The sequence below is a fragment of the Lytechinus pictus genome, chromosome 2 (genome assembly GCF_037042905.1).
Source record: "Lytechinus pictus isolate F3 Inbred chromosome 2, Lp3.0, whole genome shotgun sequence".
Lineage (NCBI taxonomy): Eukaryota > Metazoa > Echinodermata > Echinoidea > Temnopleuroida > Toxopneustidae > Lytechinus > Lytechinus pictus.
The window spans coordinates 4,175,032-4,190,465 of NC_087246.1; the positions used below are offsets into that span (position 1 = coordinate 4,175,032).

Below are 15,434 nucleotides of genomic sequence, written 5' to 3' on the forward strand. Positions count from 1 at the left end.
TTGTGTACATCATTCATCAATCGTGTCAAAGTGCAATTTGTATTAAAGAATTTGTGCTCCATTGCACTTTGTTTACAGGCAACACATACTCTCTATTGTGTTAGGTATAGGGAAGGCGTTTACCAATTCAAATATACTATGTCAGCTGGAATAAGAATTATCTGCTGCATATCACGAATTCAATATTCCAAGTATATTGATGTCACTTGGTATAAAGAAATCAAGCTAAATAGGTTCAGAAATGGCAATAACACTATAAAAGAAACAAACACTGAGGTACTGTTTAAGTTTACCGATTGAACAGTCACAAATACAAGTAATTGTGTTTTATATGGTACATGAATTGTGCACGGCTGTATAGAAAACAGTCTGAAGTGACCGTAAGATACACATATAGCATAGAAAGTTAATGATAATTGCAATAAACGGAGTGAAAAGTCAACAACAATTGTGGGTGGATGGCCAGATAACTTGAGGAACTATCATTCAAACTAGACAATAAGAGTCAGTTATATACATTTACTTTTCCTTTCACTTCACTATTCAACTGTACCATGAAAAAACACAGAGAAAGAGAGGGGGAGAGAAACAGAGAGAGAAAAAAAGGATGAAATAGGAAGGGGGTGGGGCAGGGATGAAGAACCAAGAAATACCAATGGCACATACTTTTGTATGCTATTAATGCTTGAATAAATAGCAGGTAACAAGAATTAACTTTAGAAAGTAAACATGCCAGCAACATAATTAAATCTAAATTTGAAACAGTATACCAAAGAGACATAAAGAAAAAAAGTATATAGGGTGAGATATATAGTACGATCTGTGCAAGTTTTTGTAAACAAGTTGCCTCAAGGCCAAAGCCTGTTTGGATGAATACACCTGCTTTCAAGCTATGGAGTGCAATTTGAAAGTGTCTTTTAACACAACACACTCCTCCGTTAAAACTAAGTGTTACTACGCCAAGGATTATCACGGTAGCACCGTCATTAGAAATGAACATTTGATGACAGCACAGTTGAACGAGGATCCCATCGATTGCGGATTTTAGCCAATTGTTCACTGAATTTTAATTTTCCATTAGACTGGGAGGACTTGAAAGAAGTGCTTAGGACTATTTGTTGGAGAGTCCTAGTTTCACTGTACTTTGTGGTGAAATGCCCCCAATCTCGATAGTACATTTTTAAAGACTGAGTCCCCCCCCAGAAAAAAATCAAGAAAAAAGAAGATATTATTCATGTTTTCATGATCTTTAGATGAACAATGTCTAGCTAGCACAGCACACATGATTACACTCCTCTACAAATACGCAATAAAAAACGTTTTATTTACATTGGGGTTAAGAGTACAAAGACAAACCAGAAAAATAACATGATGACCTCAACTTGACACATATCATTTGTGAAAAACATAAAAGCTGTTTCAAAAAGCAAAGATAAATTTGCATTTTATGAACTTTAAAAACAAGTGTGCATATTAGAACTGAGACTTGGGACAGCAGCGTTAATTAAAAGATTGTTGAAAATATATGATGTATCCACTGTGCAATGTAAATGATCTACAATCTACAAAAAGCTTACTACAATCGAAGCATTTTTCTTGTGTTTCATTCTATTTTTCTGTTTTAAAATTTTGTAAATTTATTCATTTTCATTACAGCTGCATAGTATTACCCCAGCTTTAGACAGCTTCATGAATAGCTTCCATTTTTCATAAAACATTATGAGGTGATTCACTGACAACTGAAAACAAACTTAAATGAGATAAACTTTTCAAGTTTAAAAACTACAGCAGAAAAATTGATTTAACTTTTGACAACAACAAGATATGTATGTGAACTTTTTCACAATCCAGTAATTCACAAAGGTTATAGTGTAAATGACAGCATACCCATTACAAAATTTGCATTCTGAAATTGGTGTAATAAAAAAAACATGGGTTATCATTCTTCAATAGCTTTCAAGAAAAATACAAAATGAACATTTGCATTTAAATGAATTCATGAATAGACATAATTATCAAAAAAACTAAATTTGATGAAAAGAAAATGTGAGCATAACACTATTCAAATATTATAATTGTTAAAAGCCTTAAGTTTGACATGTATCTTTACCAAATACTGTACATGCTCGTTTAGTGCAGTACATCGCAACAACTGTAGGCCTACCCCCGTCATTGGATCCTAACTTTCTCCACATTCTCTTTAGCAGAAAAAACACATCAATATTTCAATGAATGAAATACACACATACGTACACCCATACATACATATACATTATGTACCGGTTAGTCACTGTGAAAGTAGATACTAGGCCTTGTAGATACTTGCTGATGAAGGGTAATTTTAGTCAAGAGTGTTATCTTGACCTTTGCATCTATATTACATGACACCGTCCAAGGGATATCCTTTTCCTAAAATTAAAAGAATCTTATCTTCACATCAGCAATTCGGACAGACCAGTGATCATGCTAACACATGGGTAGGTCTATATTATGCTTTAATACTGATGAAGTATTGCATCTTGGAATGAATTACAGACCAAGTAAGGCAATAATTGGATGGAATATATTAATTTAATAATGATAATAGTTATTAACAATATTTGTATTGCGTTTATCACAAAACATGTCTCTCAAGTGTAATCAGCTGTTCACTATAAGTATTTTTTTCTCTACATTTCTTGCGATTTTTTTGTTTCTTTATGGTTTAATCATGGTTATGGTTTTTATGGTTTCGTTCTAGTTTCTACCTTGTTAAAGTTTATTTCTCTTTCTTTCTTTCTTTCTTTTCTTTCTTTCTTTCTTTCTTTCTTTCCTTCCTTCATTCCTTCTTTCATCTGTCTGTCTTACATTTATCATTTTATTTTTCTTTCTTTCTCTTTTTTTCATTACCTATTGTAGACAAGAGAAGCAAATTTCATCCTTCCCCCCCCCCCCCACAAAAAAAAAAAGAATTTTCGACTGAAAACCTAAAATCATAACTTGATGAAGGGATTTCAAAACTGGCCAGAAATGGCAGCATAGGTTAAGTAATTGTGATGTACAGTTGGGCAAGTCTTCCATTTGATCCAAAATAATTAAAATGTTATCATTTTCAAAAGTTTTACCAAGAATGTGATTTTTCTTTTAAGAGAGCAATCAGAGCATGTACATTATGCTATCTATGCGCAGAGGGAAATAAGGTCACTGGAAACCCCTTTTTTTCAATATAGTGAAATATAGTGTTAAAAACATATACCGTGTATTTGGGTTGGACTAGATCCACAGTCATAAAAAACCTTTCAGCAGTAAATATGACAGGGATATATATATACACTTACAATCGGCTGGAGCTGTAGTGCATCAACAGCTGGCTCTTCAACCAACGCAAGAAGTAGCACCAACATGGCTGCTGCTAAGTCCATGATGTAAAAGTAAAAGTTATGGACCATGACATAGGCTGGGAGTGCATCTTGGTTCCTTGGATGGGTGTCAAATCGGTCATTATTCTCCCCCTCCTGAAGATAAATGGCTGCCTCTCTGTAGTTGAGCTCCCAGTCTTGGGAGGTTCCAATGGCAGGCACAGAGAGTGAAGAGGTCTGTCTGGAGACAAAACCTGGGCTGGTAGCAACAGAGTCATTGTTCAGATAGTCTGGAAATATAACGGGAAATAGTGCACATGTCCATTTGAAATTACAATAATTGATTCTTGAACATTCAGAAATAAAATACTTACAGTGGATAGTGATAGTGAAAATAAATCTTTGTTTTTCAGTTATTCTTGAAATATCTTTATTACAATTTCAATAGATTATCATTATATCATCTCCCCTTTCTTAATGTGTTCCTTTCTTCTTATTTTTCTTGTGTATCCCTGTTTTCACATCATCCTATCTATTTCCATCATTCTACTTAATAGCTCTTACTTCTTTTTCATTTTTTACCCATCCTTTCTTGTATTTTCCCATCATTTTCTCAATTTTCTGATGTATTTATTTTGCTTTTCATCTATTTCTTTTGTAGAAATCGTTGTATTGCCCTCAATATTACAATTTCTGAATGTGCACATTATTGATGCAACCAGCCCTTGCACTGAGCCCTTTATTGTGAGGGTAAAGTACGTTTTTCATGGCACATGGAAACAGTCATGGAATTCAATTATTTTTTAAGTGTGCCTTGGCAATTTCAGAAGGGCACCACAGCATTGAGAGGTACACTTTACATACTGTACTCAATATAAGAAAAAAAAGTAATTTAAACAGAAGCAATAAAGGAATATTCATATTATAACAGTAGGAAATTAATTAGTGGTCTGTATTATGAGAGATCCCCTCTTATGTTTGTATGAGTTTTTTTCTTTGTCTTTCATTTTCATATTTTCCCGATAATCTCCATAAGCCCTTGTTCAATTTCTTTTGTCAAGGCCCTGTTAAACTTATTTTGGATCAGCAAGAATCAAGCAGAATCAGCTAGAATAAAAAAAATATAAACAAGTGGAACGCCTCTGGCAGTCTCGCCTGCATTACGTAATTCGAAATAGCAGCAGTGCTTCCTTTGAAAAAAAGATATTATGTCCATTGACCAAAAATGACCTTTGACCATGATCATGTGTCCTAAGGATTGTGCAAAACTATCATTCATACTTGATTACCCTTATGTCGATGTTTCATGAGCAAGTACCATAAACTCGTAAGTTATGATGCCATTTCAACACATACTCCCAACACGGCCAGAGTTCATTGACCTTTATGACCTTGGACCTTGGCCATGTTCCTGAAACACACACAGGGTATTCAGGGATACACTGCTGCTCTTATGTCCAGGTTTCATGAACTAAATCCATAGACAATTCCACAAATACCCCCAACATTACCAAAGTTTGTTGACCCTAAATGATTTCATGAGGCACACCCCCATCAAAAAATAATTTGAGTGCCCCCCCCCCCCCCCCCCGGGACCCACTCCTTGCCCTTTCTTGTAAAGCGCATGACCCATGCGCAATTCGCGTTCGCCATTTTGGATTCGGCGATGAATTAATACAAATTTGGTACTGCGAACTGGCTTCAAATCACCGCTGTGTAGATGAATGCAATAGAATCCCTGGCTTCGTGGAGAGTAAGCATACGTTAGTAAATGATTTTTACTCTCTAGAAGCCTCCTGGCTAACCAGACCGATCTCGTGTAGATCCCTCAATCCATTTGTAAAAAATGCAAATACAATAGGCTTGACCCTTGAACCACTTCATTATGACGTACCTTCGACAAGCGATGTTACAAAATGCCGTTTGAAGAACAATTTATAGATAAAAATTATTATTTAACAAATAATGAAATTTGAAACTTATTTATAAATAATTATTATGATTATCTATACTCACGTATTAAATTTTATTATTTGTTAAATAATCATTTTTATCTATAAATTGTTCTTCAAAATGGCATTTTGTAGCCTCAAGGCTAGTGCGCAGCCACTCACATGTATTGCGAGGTTAGTATACTAATACTAATGCACCTATCAATTGTAAGATGCACCCCCGACCCCCGGGAATGGTGTGTCATGGTAGGGTCATTTACCAACAAATTAGTGAAGCAGGGTACTGTCATAGAAACATTTGGTCCGTCACAGTTTGAGGATTGGGGTGCGTTAATGTCAGTCATGTTACCTGGGTGCGTCATGATGCCTCAGTGATACAAAAATTATTAAATTAATATATATTTTATATATCTTTCATTATGAACTCCCGTTCTCCCAGAAGAAATATAATTGACAAATTATTCCGACAACGTCGGAAAGGAAAATAAAACAGAATTGAAGTTGGTAACATCTCAGATTAGTTGGCGATCTATCGGGACATGTTTTTTAATTATTTTGAGGTGCTAACGAGTTAAAATATATTTCATATATATACCTTTCATTACGACCACTTTCTCTCCATTAAGAAATATTAAAGACGCATTTTCTCTTCAATGTTGGAAATGTAAATAAAACAAAACAGAAGTTGGAAACATCTTAGATTAGTTGGCAATCTATCAGGACATGTTTTAAAATTGTTTTGAATGGCTAACGAGTTAAATTATATTTTATATATCTTTCGTTATGAACTCCCGTTCTCCCAGAAGAAATATAATTGACGAATTATTCCAACAACCTCGGAAAGGAAAATAAAACAGAATTGAAGTTGGTAACATTTTAGATTAGTTGGCGCTCTAAGGACATGTTTTAAAATTGTTTTGAGGAATTAAAGAGTTAAAACATATTTCATATACCTTTCTTTATGACCGCTTTTTCTCTGTTAAGAAAAATATTAGACGCATTTTCTCGAAAATGTTGGAAACTTAAATAAAACAAAATAGAAGTTGGAAATATCTTAGATTAGTTGGCAATTGATCAGGACTTGTTTTAAAATTGTTTTGAACGGCTAACAAGTTAAGACATTTTATATAAGTTTCGTTATGAACTCCCGTTCTCCCAGAAGAAATATAATTGACGAATTATTCCAACAACCTCGGAGAGGAAAATAAAACAGAATTGAAGTTGGTAACATCTCAGATTAGTTGGCGATCTATCAGGAAATGTTTTTAAATTGTTTTGAACGTGTAACGAGTTACACTGTCAAAAACGAAGTGCTAATTTAGCACTTACAGTGCTTGTATAGTGACTGCACTATGAGCATGAGTGCTGATTTTCTCGTTCAAATTTAAACTAGAAAATCAGCACTCGTAGTGCAGTCACTATACAAGCACTTTAAGTGCTAAATTAGCACTTCGTTTTTGACAGTGTAAGATTTATTTTATATATCTTTCGTTATGAACTCCCGTTCTCCCAGAAGAAATATAATTGACGAATTATTCCAACAACGTCGGAAAGGAAAATAAAACAGAATAGAAGTCACAAACATCTCAGATTAATGAACGAATGATTGGGATATGTTTTAAAATTGCTTTGAGGTGCTAACGAGTTAAAATCTATATTATGAACTTTTTCGCATGAACCCTGGCCTTGATTTCCGAGAAGAAATGTAAATGGCGCATATTCCCGACATCGTCGGAAAGGAAAGCGTTCCCTTTGAGTTCGCCTCGGCCTCTGCTATCACCACGAGGTTGTATTGAAGAGAAAACATTGTCAGAGACTATAGCGAAATACATGTATCGCGTTCCATTGCATTTAGCTCGATTGTGCCCACGCAGCACTTGCACGCACGAGACATCACACTTCAGAGTCTAGTCTGAATCTGACTTTTTACTCTGACGAAGGTGCGTCAGGGAGACGGTCATGGTTGGTCAAAATCTTGAACTGGTGCGTCACTTTTTTCTTTCTTGGCAGGGTCATTGTAAGTAAAGGTGCGTCATTGTTAAGACACACATGTGCGTCACGCACCACACCACGTACCATAAAATCTGACTCACGTTTGACAAGTGACGCACCCTTCCCGGGGGTCGGGGGGTGCGTCATACAATTGATAGGTGCATAAATACTGGTGCGCAGCGGCAATTTTCCAGAGAGTAGGCAGTACAAAAAAGACTAAAAAACTTCTCTCACTCAGCTCAACTCAGTCTCTGCTAGCTGCTTACCGGTTTTACAATACACTGGACTAGAGTCTAAACTCTATTCTTCATGTTTCACTGGCTATTCCATATCCAAAATGAAAAAAAAAACGTTTTAAAATTTCTCCAGACAAATTGTTTTGCTGTCTAACTCTAACAAACACAGGGGCCGATTGCACGAAAGGGTCTTTCCAAGGACCGTCTTTCGTGTCGCCCATCTTTTATGATACGCCATGTGAAACGCATTTCAAATAAATTATCTGCAAATATATTTTATTTTTCCGTTAAAATAAACAAAATATTTGTTTATAAAATGATGTGATATTTCATGAAATTGTATAAAATTTGATTTAAAAGCAAGCTTACGAATTTTATTTGTTTATCATAAATTTCAGAAACACCCCGCTTATAGCGCATCATAAAAGATGGGCGACACGAAAGACGGTCCTTGGAAAGACCCTTTCGTGCAATCGGCCCCTGGGTAATTCGTAACGGCTAACGCGCGCAGGGCCGAGTCGCAGCTACAGACAGACAGTGTCAGTGACAAGGGGATTGTCAATGCAGTGCAGTGCATTAACACAAGCAGACGCCGAAGAGTTGAATTTGAGTCAATTAAAACGCAATTAAACCTATATCACGACTGTCACATTGACTTCAAATACTACATGTATCTACAGGAAGTATTTCTCACCACTCCTAACTGTTCTAAAGCTCTGACTTGGCTGTTGTTCAGCCAATAAAGGACTCTCAAGTTCTACTGAGACACGATTTAGGTCGTCCTCCAATTCCGCCATGTTTACATCCGTCAGCTGTTATTCTCGCTTTTCGAGGTGAGATTTGGCGAGATTTCGCTACACCAGTTGACCCCTTTCGACCTTTTCTCGGAAGTCACCAAGCAACGAAACCGTATTACACAAATACGAGCAAGCGGATGGATAATATTTCATGTTAAAAACTTACCATTTTGTTAAGCTTTACTATTTTTCATTACCATTTGTAATGTAAAGTCATCGAATTTTCGCAGATTTGAAAATACTCAAAATCGGAACAGATTTACACGGCAATTATGTGAGGCTTCATTTTCCCTTCGCGGAGGAATATTTACAAACAAGATTTGTGGTGCGGTTACTCTATTTACGTGTGTTGTCTATGAGATCGAGAGTGCTGGAGGTTCAGGAGGAAAGAACAAGTGTTTGTGGAAACAAATGTGGAATTCTGCATAAACTTTTGAGAGTTCAAATTAATTACCTTACCTAAAATTCAATCTGTGTAGTTTTTATCCGAGAGGTGGAAATACGTAACGAGCTGCAAGATGTCTTTCGCCGACATGGCTGTGATGGAGACGTTTCGTCTGCTCGACAAGGTTCGAGCTGAGGGTCCAAAAGAACGTCCAGAAAGACCTAACATAGATTTTCCACAGGTCAAACCACACAAACCGAATAAGCCAAAGGAATCAAAGAACCAAAGAACCGATCCTCTACGTATCCTAGACCCTGGAAGGAAGAAACTTACAACAGTTGAATCACAAAGAATTTTGGCAGTATTGGACGAGAGCATCAAGAATGCTGAGGTTGTAAGCTTGCTACCTTACGCTTGTGAAAATGTCAATCGTTTCAGCGTTGTTCTTGGTATCGAGACAGTTGTTACTATACAGGAGCATGAAAAGATCCAGAGTGCATTTAAAGATGCTGCAAAAAAACTTAGCGATTACAAAAATATGGACAAAGTCGAGTCTCGAAAATCTACCCCAGCAGCACGCGCAGCTGAGTCTGAGATACAACCCACCAATGATGATGAAGATAATTATGATGAAGTTCAGATGATTGAGAGCAGGAGGCAAACTCCATCCGATAGATTAGACAAAGTTGACTCAATTTCACTTATTGATGAGGAAGAAGTGCAGCTTTCAAAAATGGTGAATGTTCAAGCGCAGCAGTTGAAGTTTTCATGTAGAAATATCCTGCGGTTGCTGAGCTTGAACCCAGCAGCAGTCAATGCCCTGAGGTCTGAGATCAAAGAGCGAGGCCCAGAGTCTAGTTCTATGATTGGATACATGAAGGATCTGAGATCATTTATTCTGGAAAGACTGCTTACCACGCCCTTGGAAGAGAAAGAGAAAACAGATTATCTCAGGGAGATCACAATCAGGGAGCATAAGAATTCTGATGTCATCAAGAAACTTTCTGCTGAGCTACAGGAGGCAATTGAAGATAAAGACATGAAGGTATAAAGGGGAGATTCGAAACTTCTTTTCTTCTTTCTCTAATTGACATTCCCTCTACCTACTTGTATCCTATTCTTTCTCTTTCTAGCCCCCTTCCCTCTTCCATTATTTGCTATTGAGTAGATCTAGCCTACTAGTATTGAATTATGCCTGTCTGAAGGGCTTTTAAAACTTTGTTTTTTGGGGGAGGGTCTTTTTGGATTCTCCAATGGAGGAGGTGTAATAAAAGCAAGATCCCGGTACAGTGCATGTAGTCTAGTGGAACAGCAGACGAAACCATGACTGAAGCTTTTGGTCTGCTACTAGACTGCTAATTATTCCTTTTCTTTTTCACTTTGTTTATATATTATCATCACTTTTTTCTTTAAAAATAATTGCAGAAACTGTCTTAAATTGGTCAAATTATTTTGAGATTTGGATACCTTTCACACAACATTAGATATTTTTTTGACTGCTGACTTGAAACATGATCAATGCTTTCAAAAAAAGTAATTGCCTTGTCCTTGTCTATTGTTTTTTTTTTGTGTGTGTGTGTGGCATGCAGAGCTAAACACTGGCAGTATATTGCCCATACAAAACAAATCATAATTTTCAATTTTATTGTCAAAAAAGGAAAATCACTAGATTAAATATTCTTTATTGTTCTACTTTTTTTTTTTTTTTTTTTTTTACGTTCTACAGATCTCCAAACAAAATGATGAAATTCGTCGACTAAAGGGCGACCTCCACCAGTTAGAGAAATTCTCTGAGGAGCACATCAGGAGAACTAAATCAGAAGCTGACAAACAGCAACAGGCAGACTTCAAGAACTCTGAAGTCAAACAGACCAAGTTACACTCTGATCTTCAGGGTCTACGTACCCAGCTGACCAATCAGACATCAGAGCACAGAGAGAGCGAGTTAGCTTTGAGAAAAGTGAGGACGATTTTCATCTATTTGTAGATTTTGGGATATAAAGCAGTGGGAAAAATCAGTTAATTCAAAATACATGTAGCCCATCTGATATTTTCCTTTTTTTTCTATTTATTTCATCCAAGAATAAAATGTATTTTGTTGAAGACATTTGGTACTCAAAAATTTCTCTTTCTTAAAAAAATTCTACATGTTATATTAGTCTTTTTCAAACAGAATATGTATTATACCATTAAATAAATTATCAACATATTTGATATAATTAAAATCTTCAATGAGGAATGTAGTTGATGTCTACACTCAAAAGCGTTAGATTTGTAAGAATAATGTTAAAACTTTTTCTGAGAATCCCATAACTATGAAATATTTGTACAAAAATAAACTCCCTCCAAGCAGCTAATTTTAAGTTTTTGCATTCTTTTTTTCTACAGAGAAAATATATGATTGAAACTGAAGTAGAAAACTGGATCCAGAAATATGATCAAGATATGGGCGAGAGACAGGTGAGTTAACACGTCCATGACTTTCACATATCATTTAGATAGTGGCATCTTTATTTGAAAGGATTTGTGGAGTTATGCAAACATCTTTATGTATCTTATAAGAGTAAACCTATAAAATAAGAATGATGTTCATAGGAAGTTGGTTAATTATTGTGCTTCGTATTTTTGTTTATCTCCAGGCTGAGTTTGAAGACCTTGACGCAATCTACACTGAGGAGAAAGCCCAACTCAACGAACTCGAAGAGAGATTCAAGACCCTGGAGGAAGAATACAAGCGAATTGTTGAGGAGAGGCGCATTGCACAAGAAAAGAAGGAACGAGAAGAGAGGGAATTAGCTATGATGATCAAGGCTTCAACAATCATCCAAGCATTCTGGAGGTCGTATAAATGTAGGAAAGCTCTGAAGAACAAGGGAAAGAAGGGCAAAAAAGGAAAGAAAGGAAAGAAGGGAAAGCGATAAATTAATAGATTTCACATTATTTGTGATTCTTTTAACTTTGGTGCATCATTGTGGCTATTCAAATAAATCAGACAAAATGGAATTAATTTTTGTGTGTGATGCCACATACACAGGGGGATACATCTCTCAATTTTGATGAATTCTTTATGATTCTTTATTAAACTTAAACTCGGACATTCCTAGTAAAGCATTTTGTAATCTGACTCTGTACAGATCATTTGATATTCGACACATGACCAAGTGCTCTGAAACAGTTTGGTTCTTTTCAATATCTTTAGATCATTTTCATTTTTCAGGTTGTATTTATACACATATTGATGTACAAAGTGGAGTTTAGCTTGCACTTTAACTCAAAATGAACATGAATGATTCATATTCATTCTCACTGACCTGCATGTTGAGGTCAAAGTTATCATTACATTTACGTTACTGTATTAAAAGGAAGAATTGGAGAGGAAGATTTTTGTTTACGTTCGGTATAGATGATTAGCACTGAAATTTGCTGTAGCATGCCTGTAGATTATAGAATCACTGATGGTAGGTATTTTGCCTTTGTATACAATTGTTGCCTTGATAACATATTCAGCAGGTCTCGGCTCTTTCTCAAACACTGTTTTCCAGATAAATGTCTTTCATTTTCATGTTTGATTTGAATATATGCAAGCTAATTGTTCTGATTAGGTTTTGTATTCTGAAAATACCTGCATTTTTATTTTTTATGCAAGAGTTGTGTAAGAAATTCAAGTTAGCATGGTCAAAGAAAACATTATATAAATAATAAAGAAACATTATGGTATATAAATAGTGAAAGGCTTCCTTTAAAAATACCACCTTGAAATATATCAGTCATTTTGGTGTTTTAGTGAACCTGTGGTTGAGTTTATACCTCACTTATGAAGTGGCCATTGCCAACTCATTCATTGTGTATAGACTTCCTTAATCCTGCAATTAAAAGTGCAAAATAGATAATTTATTTATTTATTTTGCAATGAAGTGAAGACAAAGAAGTAATGCATGTATCAGCTCAGTTTGAATTTCAATGTTTTTTGTATGTGCATTAACTTTGTCATTAAATGTTGAGTGGCAATGGAAAAAACACGAAAGTAGCAGTGATAGAGATTTAGAATGAAATTCTTTTTAGTCTGGACTTAATTCTGAGTTACATTTCCTTATGAGTAAACCATCCATTGTCTGGTGTAAGAATATTTCATCAGAATTAAAAGTTTATTGGGTTAGTAAACATGTATTGAGCAGGGTCTCCATTGAGCATTTATTTTCATAATACATGTTCTCCTTGCGTCAGATACATGTATGTCCTTTGATTTGAAACTACACTATTTATAAATACTGAATGAGCCAAAGTTAATATGTTCCCATTACTATTTCTGTTAGAATTCCAATTCTATATAATTATGTAAGATGTGTATATATAACATTGTATATTTTAGCGTATATGATTTTAAATGAGAATATATTCAAACAAATTAAAGCTCCCATTATTGATGTATTTTTTTTCTTTCAACACCATGAAATCAATTCAGGAATGTAAAAGGAGAAAAAAAAGTGGATGAAAAGAGAATGATGGTTACCTTGGGATGATAGAAAAGAGATGAGAGGGGGAGAGGCTCTGATGGTGAGATTTCAATGAGAATATTTTCCTTACCTGTTAGCAAAGGAAGAGTAAAGCTGTTCAAAGAACATTAAGTGATTGTCATCCAAAGTCCTTAGTATCTGACTAGCACCCCCCACTTTCTTACATATACAGTATATTAATTGGCACATATTTTCTGTAGAAATTATTTAGCAGGTCCAGTAAATGTAATGTTGCCTTGTCTCGCTCTCTATATACCCGGTCTATATAACCCACCGGTTTGGCCTCTATCATCTTAATGCTTTCTAATAGAACTTCTAGTAGAAGTAAGATTTTATTGACATTGCTATCAGACTGAACTCATCATGTACATGTAGTTTAGTATTGCTCAAAGGTTCAAGATTCTTTGTACACGATTTAAAGTTTAATTTTTTAACCATGCAATTATGAAGTTTGCTGCCCTCTATTGGTTACCTATGGGGTTTCCTCGGCATAGTTCTGAATAGACTCGCTGACAAGATTACTGAGATCTTGAGAAAAATACTTTATAAATATTTTTTCCACAAAGAAAAGATGATTTTAAATTGTTAATTGGTAATATCTTCTACCTTTGATGAAGTGATTGATTACAATGTATGGTAAAAATCTAGTGAATTCTGTTTTAAAGATAGACGTTCTTCGTCTGTCTCGAGTCCCTTAAATTTTTTTGATAAACTTGAGCTCAGCCAACGTACCAGTCAAGAAATTTATATATTCTTCCACTTACACGAGATTTTTTTTATCGACGCCAACATAACCAAGATAGGATTGTAGATTATCATCAATCAGCAATACAAGTCTCTCTTATCTTCATGGCATGGTAAATCGAAAGAGAAAGAATTAGCACCTTAAATCGTGTCGCTTCGTCATAAAACACGAACTTTTTTTTCTTACATTTTTTCTTACGGACCTGAACTTCACACATCGATGTAATTAGGTTACAAACAATTATCAATATTTCCCCCAGAGTGAATACTACGGTGTAAGGCGAGTGCCCCTCATTTTGATTGATTGGGTCTTTCCATTCCCCCCCCCCCCTCATACGTCATCACGTCCCCGCGAACCATTCGTAGAAAAGCCAAGAGAGGGCATCGACCCTAGGTGTCATAACCTCAGTGACCTTGGTTTAAGGACATGCCAATATATCTCACTGCCCCTCGATTTGTTACTAGTCTCCGAAGAGAACCTGGTCCTTGAGGTAGGGTCAATTTTCCTTGATAGTCATGAAGTGCCCACTTCCCGATTCTACACCTTTTCCCCGATTGTATTAACGATTATTCTTAATAGTTGTGCTGCGGAAAACAGTGAAAATATGAATTTTTATATTTTATTATATTTTATATGGACTAGGGGGTCAATTGAAGTTTCATAGATCATTTTCATTCATTTACAAATAAAATGCAAACACACGAGAAAAAAAATGTCCAACCGCTTGGTACCATGCTTTAAAAAAATAAAATTTCGAGCACATTGATGTTATTCAGGTACACTAAAGAGAAACGAGGGAATCTCTTTGTACAAAGGGCACATAAAATGAGGCTGAACATGCGTGAGGCTGAACTTTATAGGCTATGATATTTAGTGACTTATAAACAATTTCCTGTATATGTCTGATTATTAGCACGTTTCATGTGTTAATTGAATTAACATTCCAAAGCAGTGACACCGTCAATCGCTAGAATAGTGAGGGGGGGGGGGGGGGGAGTAAGAATATGATGTTTTGAATGGCAAAAGCAATGGATGTACTTGATATTTCTAAAAATTATGCCGACGCAATGCATTTTTCAAAAATATCCTCCCCTTTCTTTGCTACATATTAAGACTCCAGTAGGTCCATGATTAAATGAAATAATATTTTATCCAAGCTATAACTGACCTGGTTTGCCTTTTGGTAGAATAGAATGAACTTTCATTTTCATATAGGCCTTTAAAAAAATAGAAGTTAGATTATAACACTTATCTTGGGAACGGGGAAAGTTTTCGATGGTACCCATATTTTATCAAATCTGCCGTCACATAATTTTTTAAGAAAAAAATTCAATGAAATCTTAAATAGACCTCTTTTTTGTATTTGTTCGACATGATAGTAAGTAATGTTGCTGTCTCTTGGTCATCATTTCACCAGCGACATTCAATGTATTCAGTCAACACGTCTCAACTCCCATCTGGTATCTACCCGAGCA

At 35.5% G+C, this 15,434-nt stretch overlaps 2 protein-coding genes across 2 annotated transcripts in view; one reads left to right on the plus strand and one right to left on the minus strand.

The window, feature by feature from the left end:
* The window catches only part of LOC129254975 (two pore channel protein 1-like), a 52,049-nt gene extending 43,654 nt beyond the window's left edge, over positions 1-8,395 (minus strand). Inside the window, exons 1-2 of the mRNA XM_054893525.2 lie at positions 8,213-8,395; positions 3,318-3,628 (exon numbers count right to left, since the gene is read on the minus strand). Of these exons, the coding sequence (XP_054749500.2) occupies positions 3,318-3,628; positions 8,213-8,315 (414 nt within the window). The 5' untranslated portion in view covers positions 8,316-8,395. The remainder of the gene's footprint in view (positions 1-3,317; positions 3,629-8,212) is intronic.
* LOC129254976 (dynein regulatory complex protein 10-like) lies at positions 7,880-13,110 on the plus strand. The gene is made up of 4 exons (XM_054893526.2): positions 7,880-9,745; positions 10,427-10,660; positions 11,089-11,160; positions 11,340-13,110. The coding sequence occupies exons 1-4, from the start codon at positions 8,834-8,836 to the stop codon at positions 11,619-11,621; spliced, it is 1,500 nt and encodes a 499-aa protein (XP_054749501.2). The 5' UTR covers positions 7,880-8,833; the 3' UTR covers positions 11,622-13,110.
* Positions 13,111-15,434: the final 2,324 nt, after the last annotated feature.

Excerpts from the sequence above, each read along its gene's own strand:
- LOC129254976 (XM_054893526.2), top strand. The coding sequence starts at position 8,834 with ATGTCTTTCGCCGACATGGCTGTGATGGAGACGTTTCGTCTGCTCGAC. Across the intron at positions 9,746-10,426 it reads TTGAAGATAAAGACATGAAG|ATCTCCAAACAAAATGATGA; the intron begins GTATAAAGGGGA and ends TACGTTCTACAG. Across the intron at positions 11,161-11,339 it reads AAGATATGGGCGAGAGACAG|GCTGAGTTTGAAGACCTTGA; the intron begins GTGAGTTAACAC and ends GTTTATCTCCAG.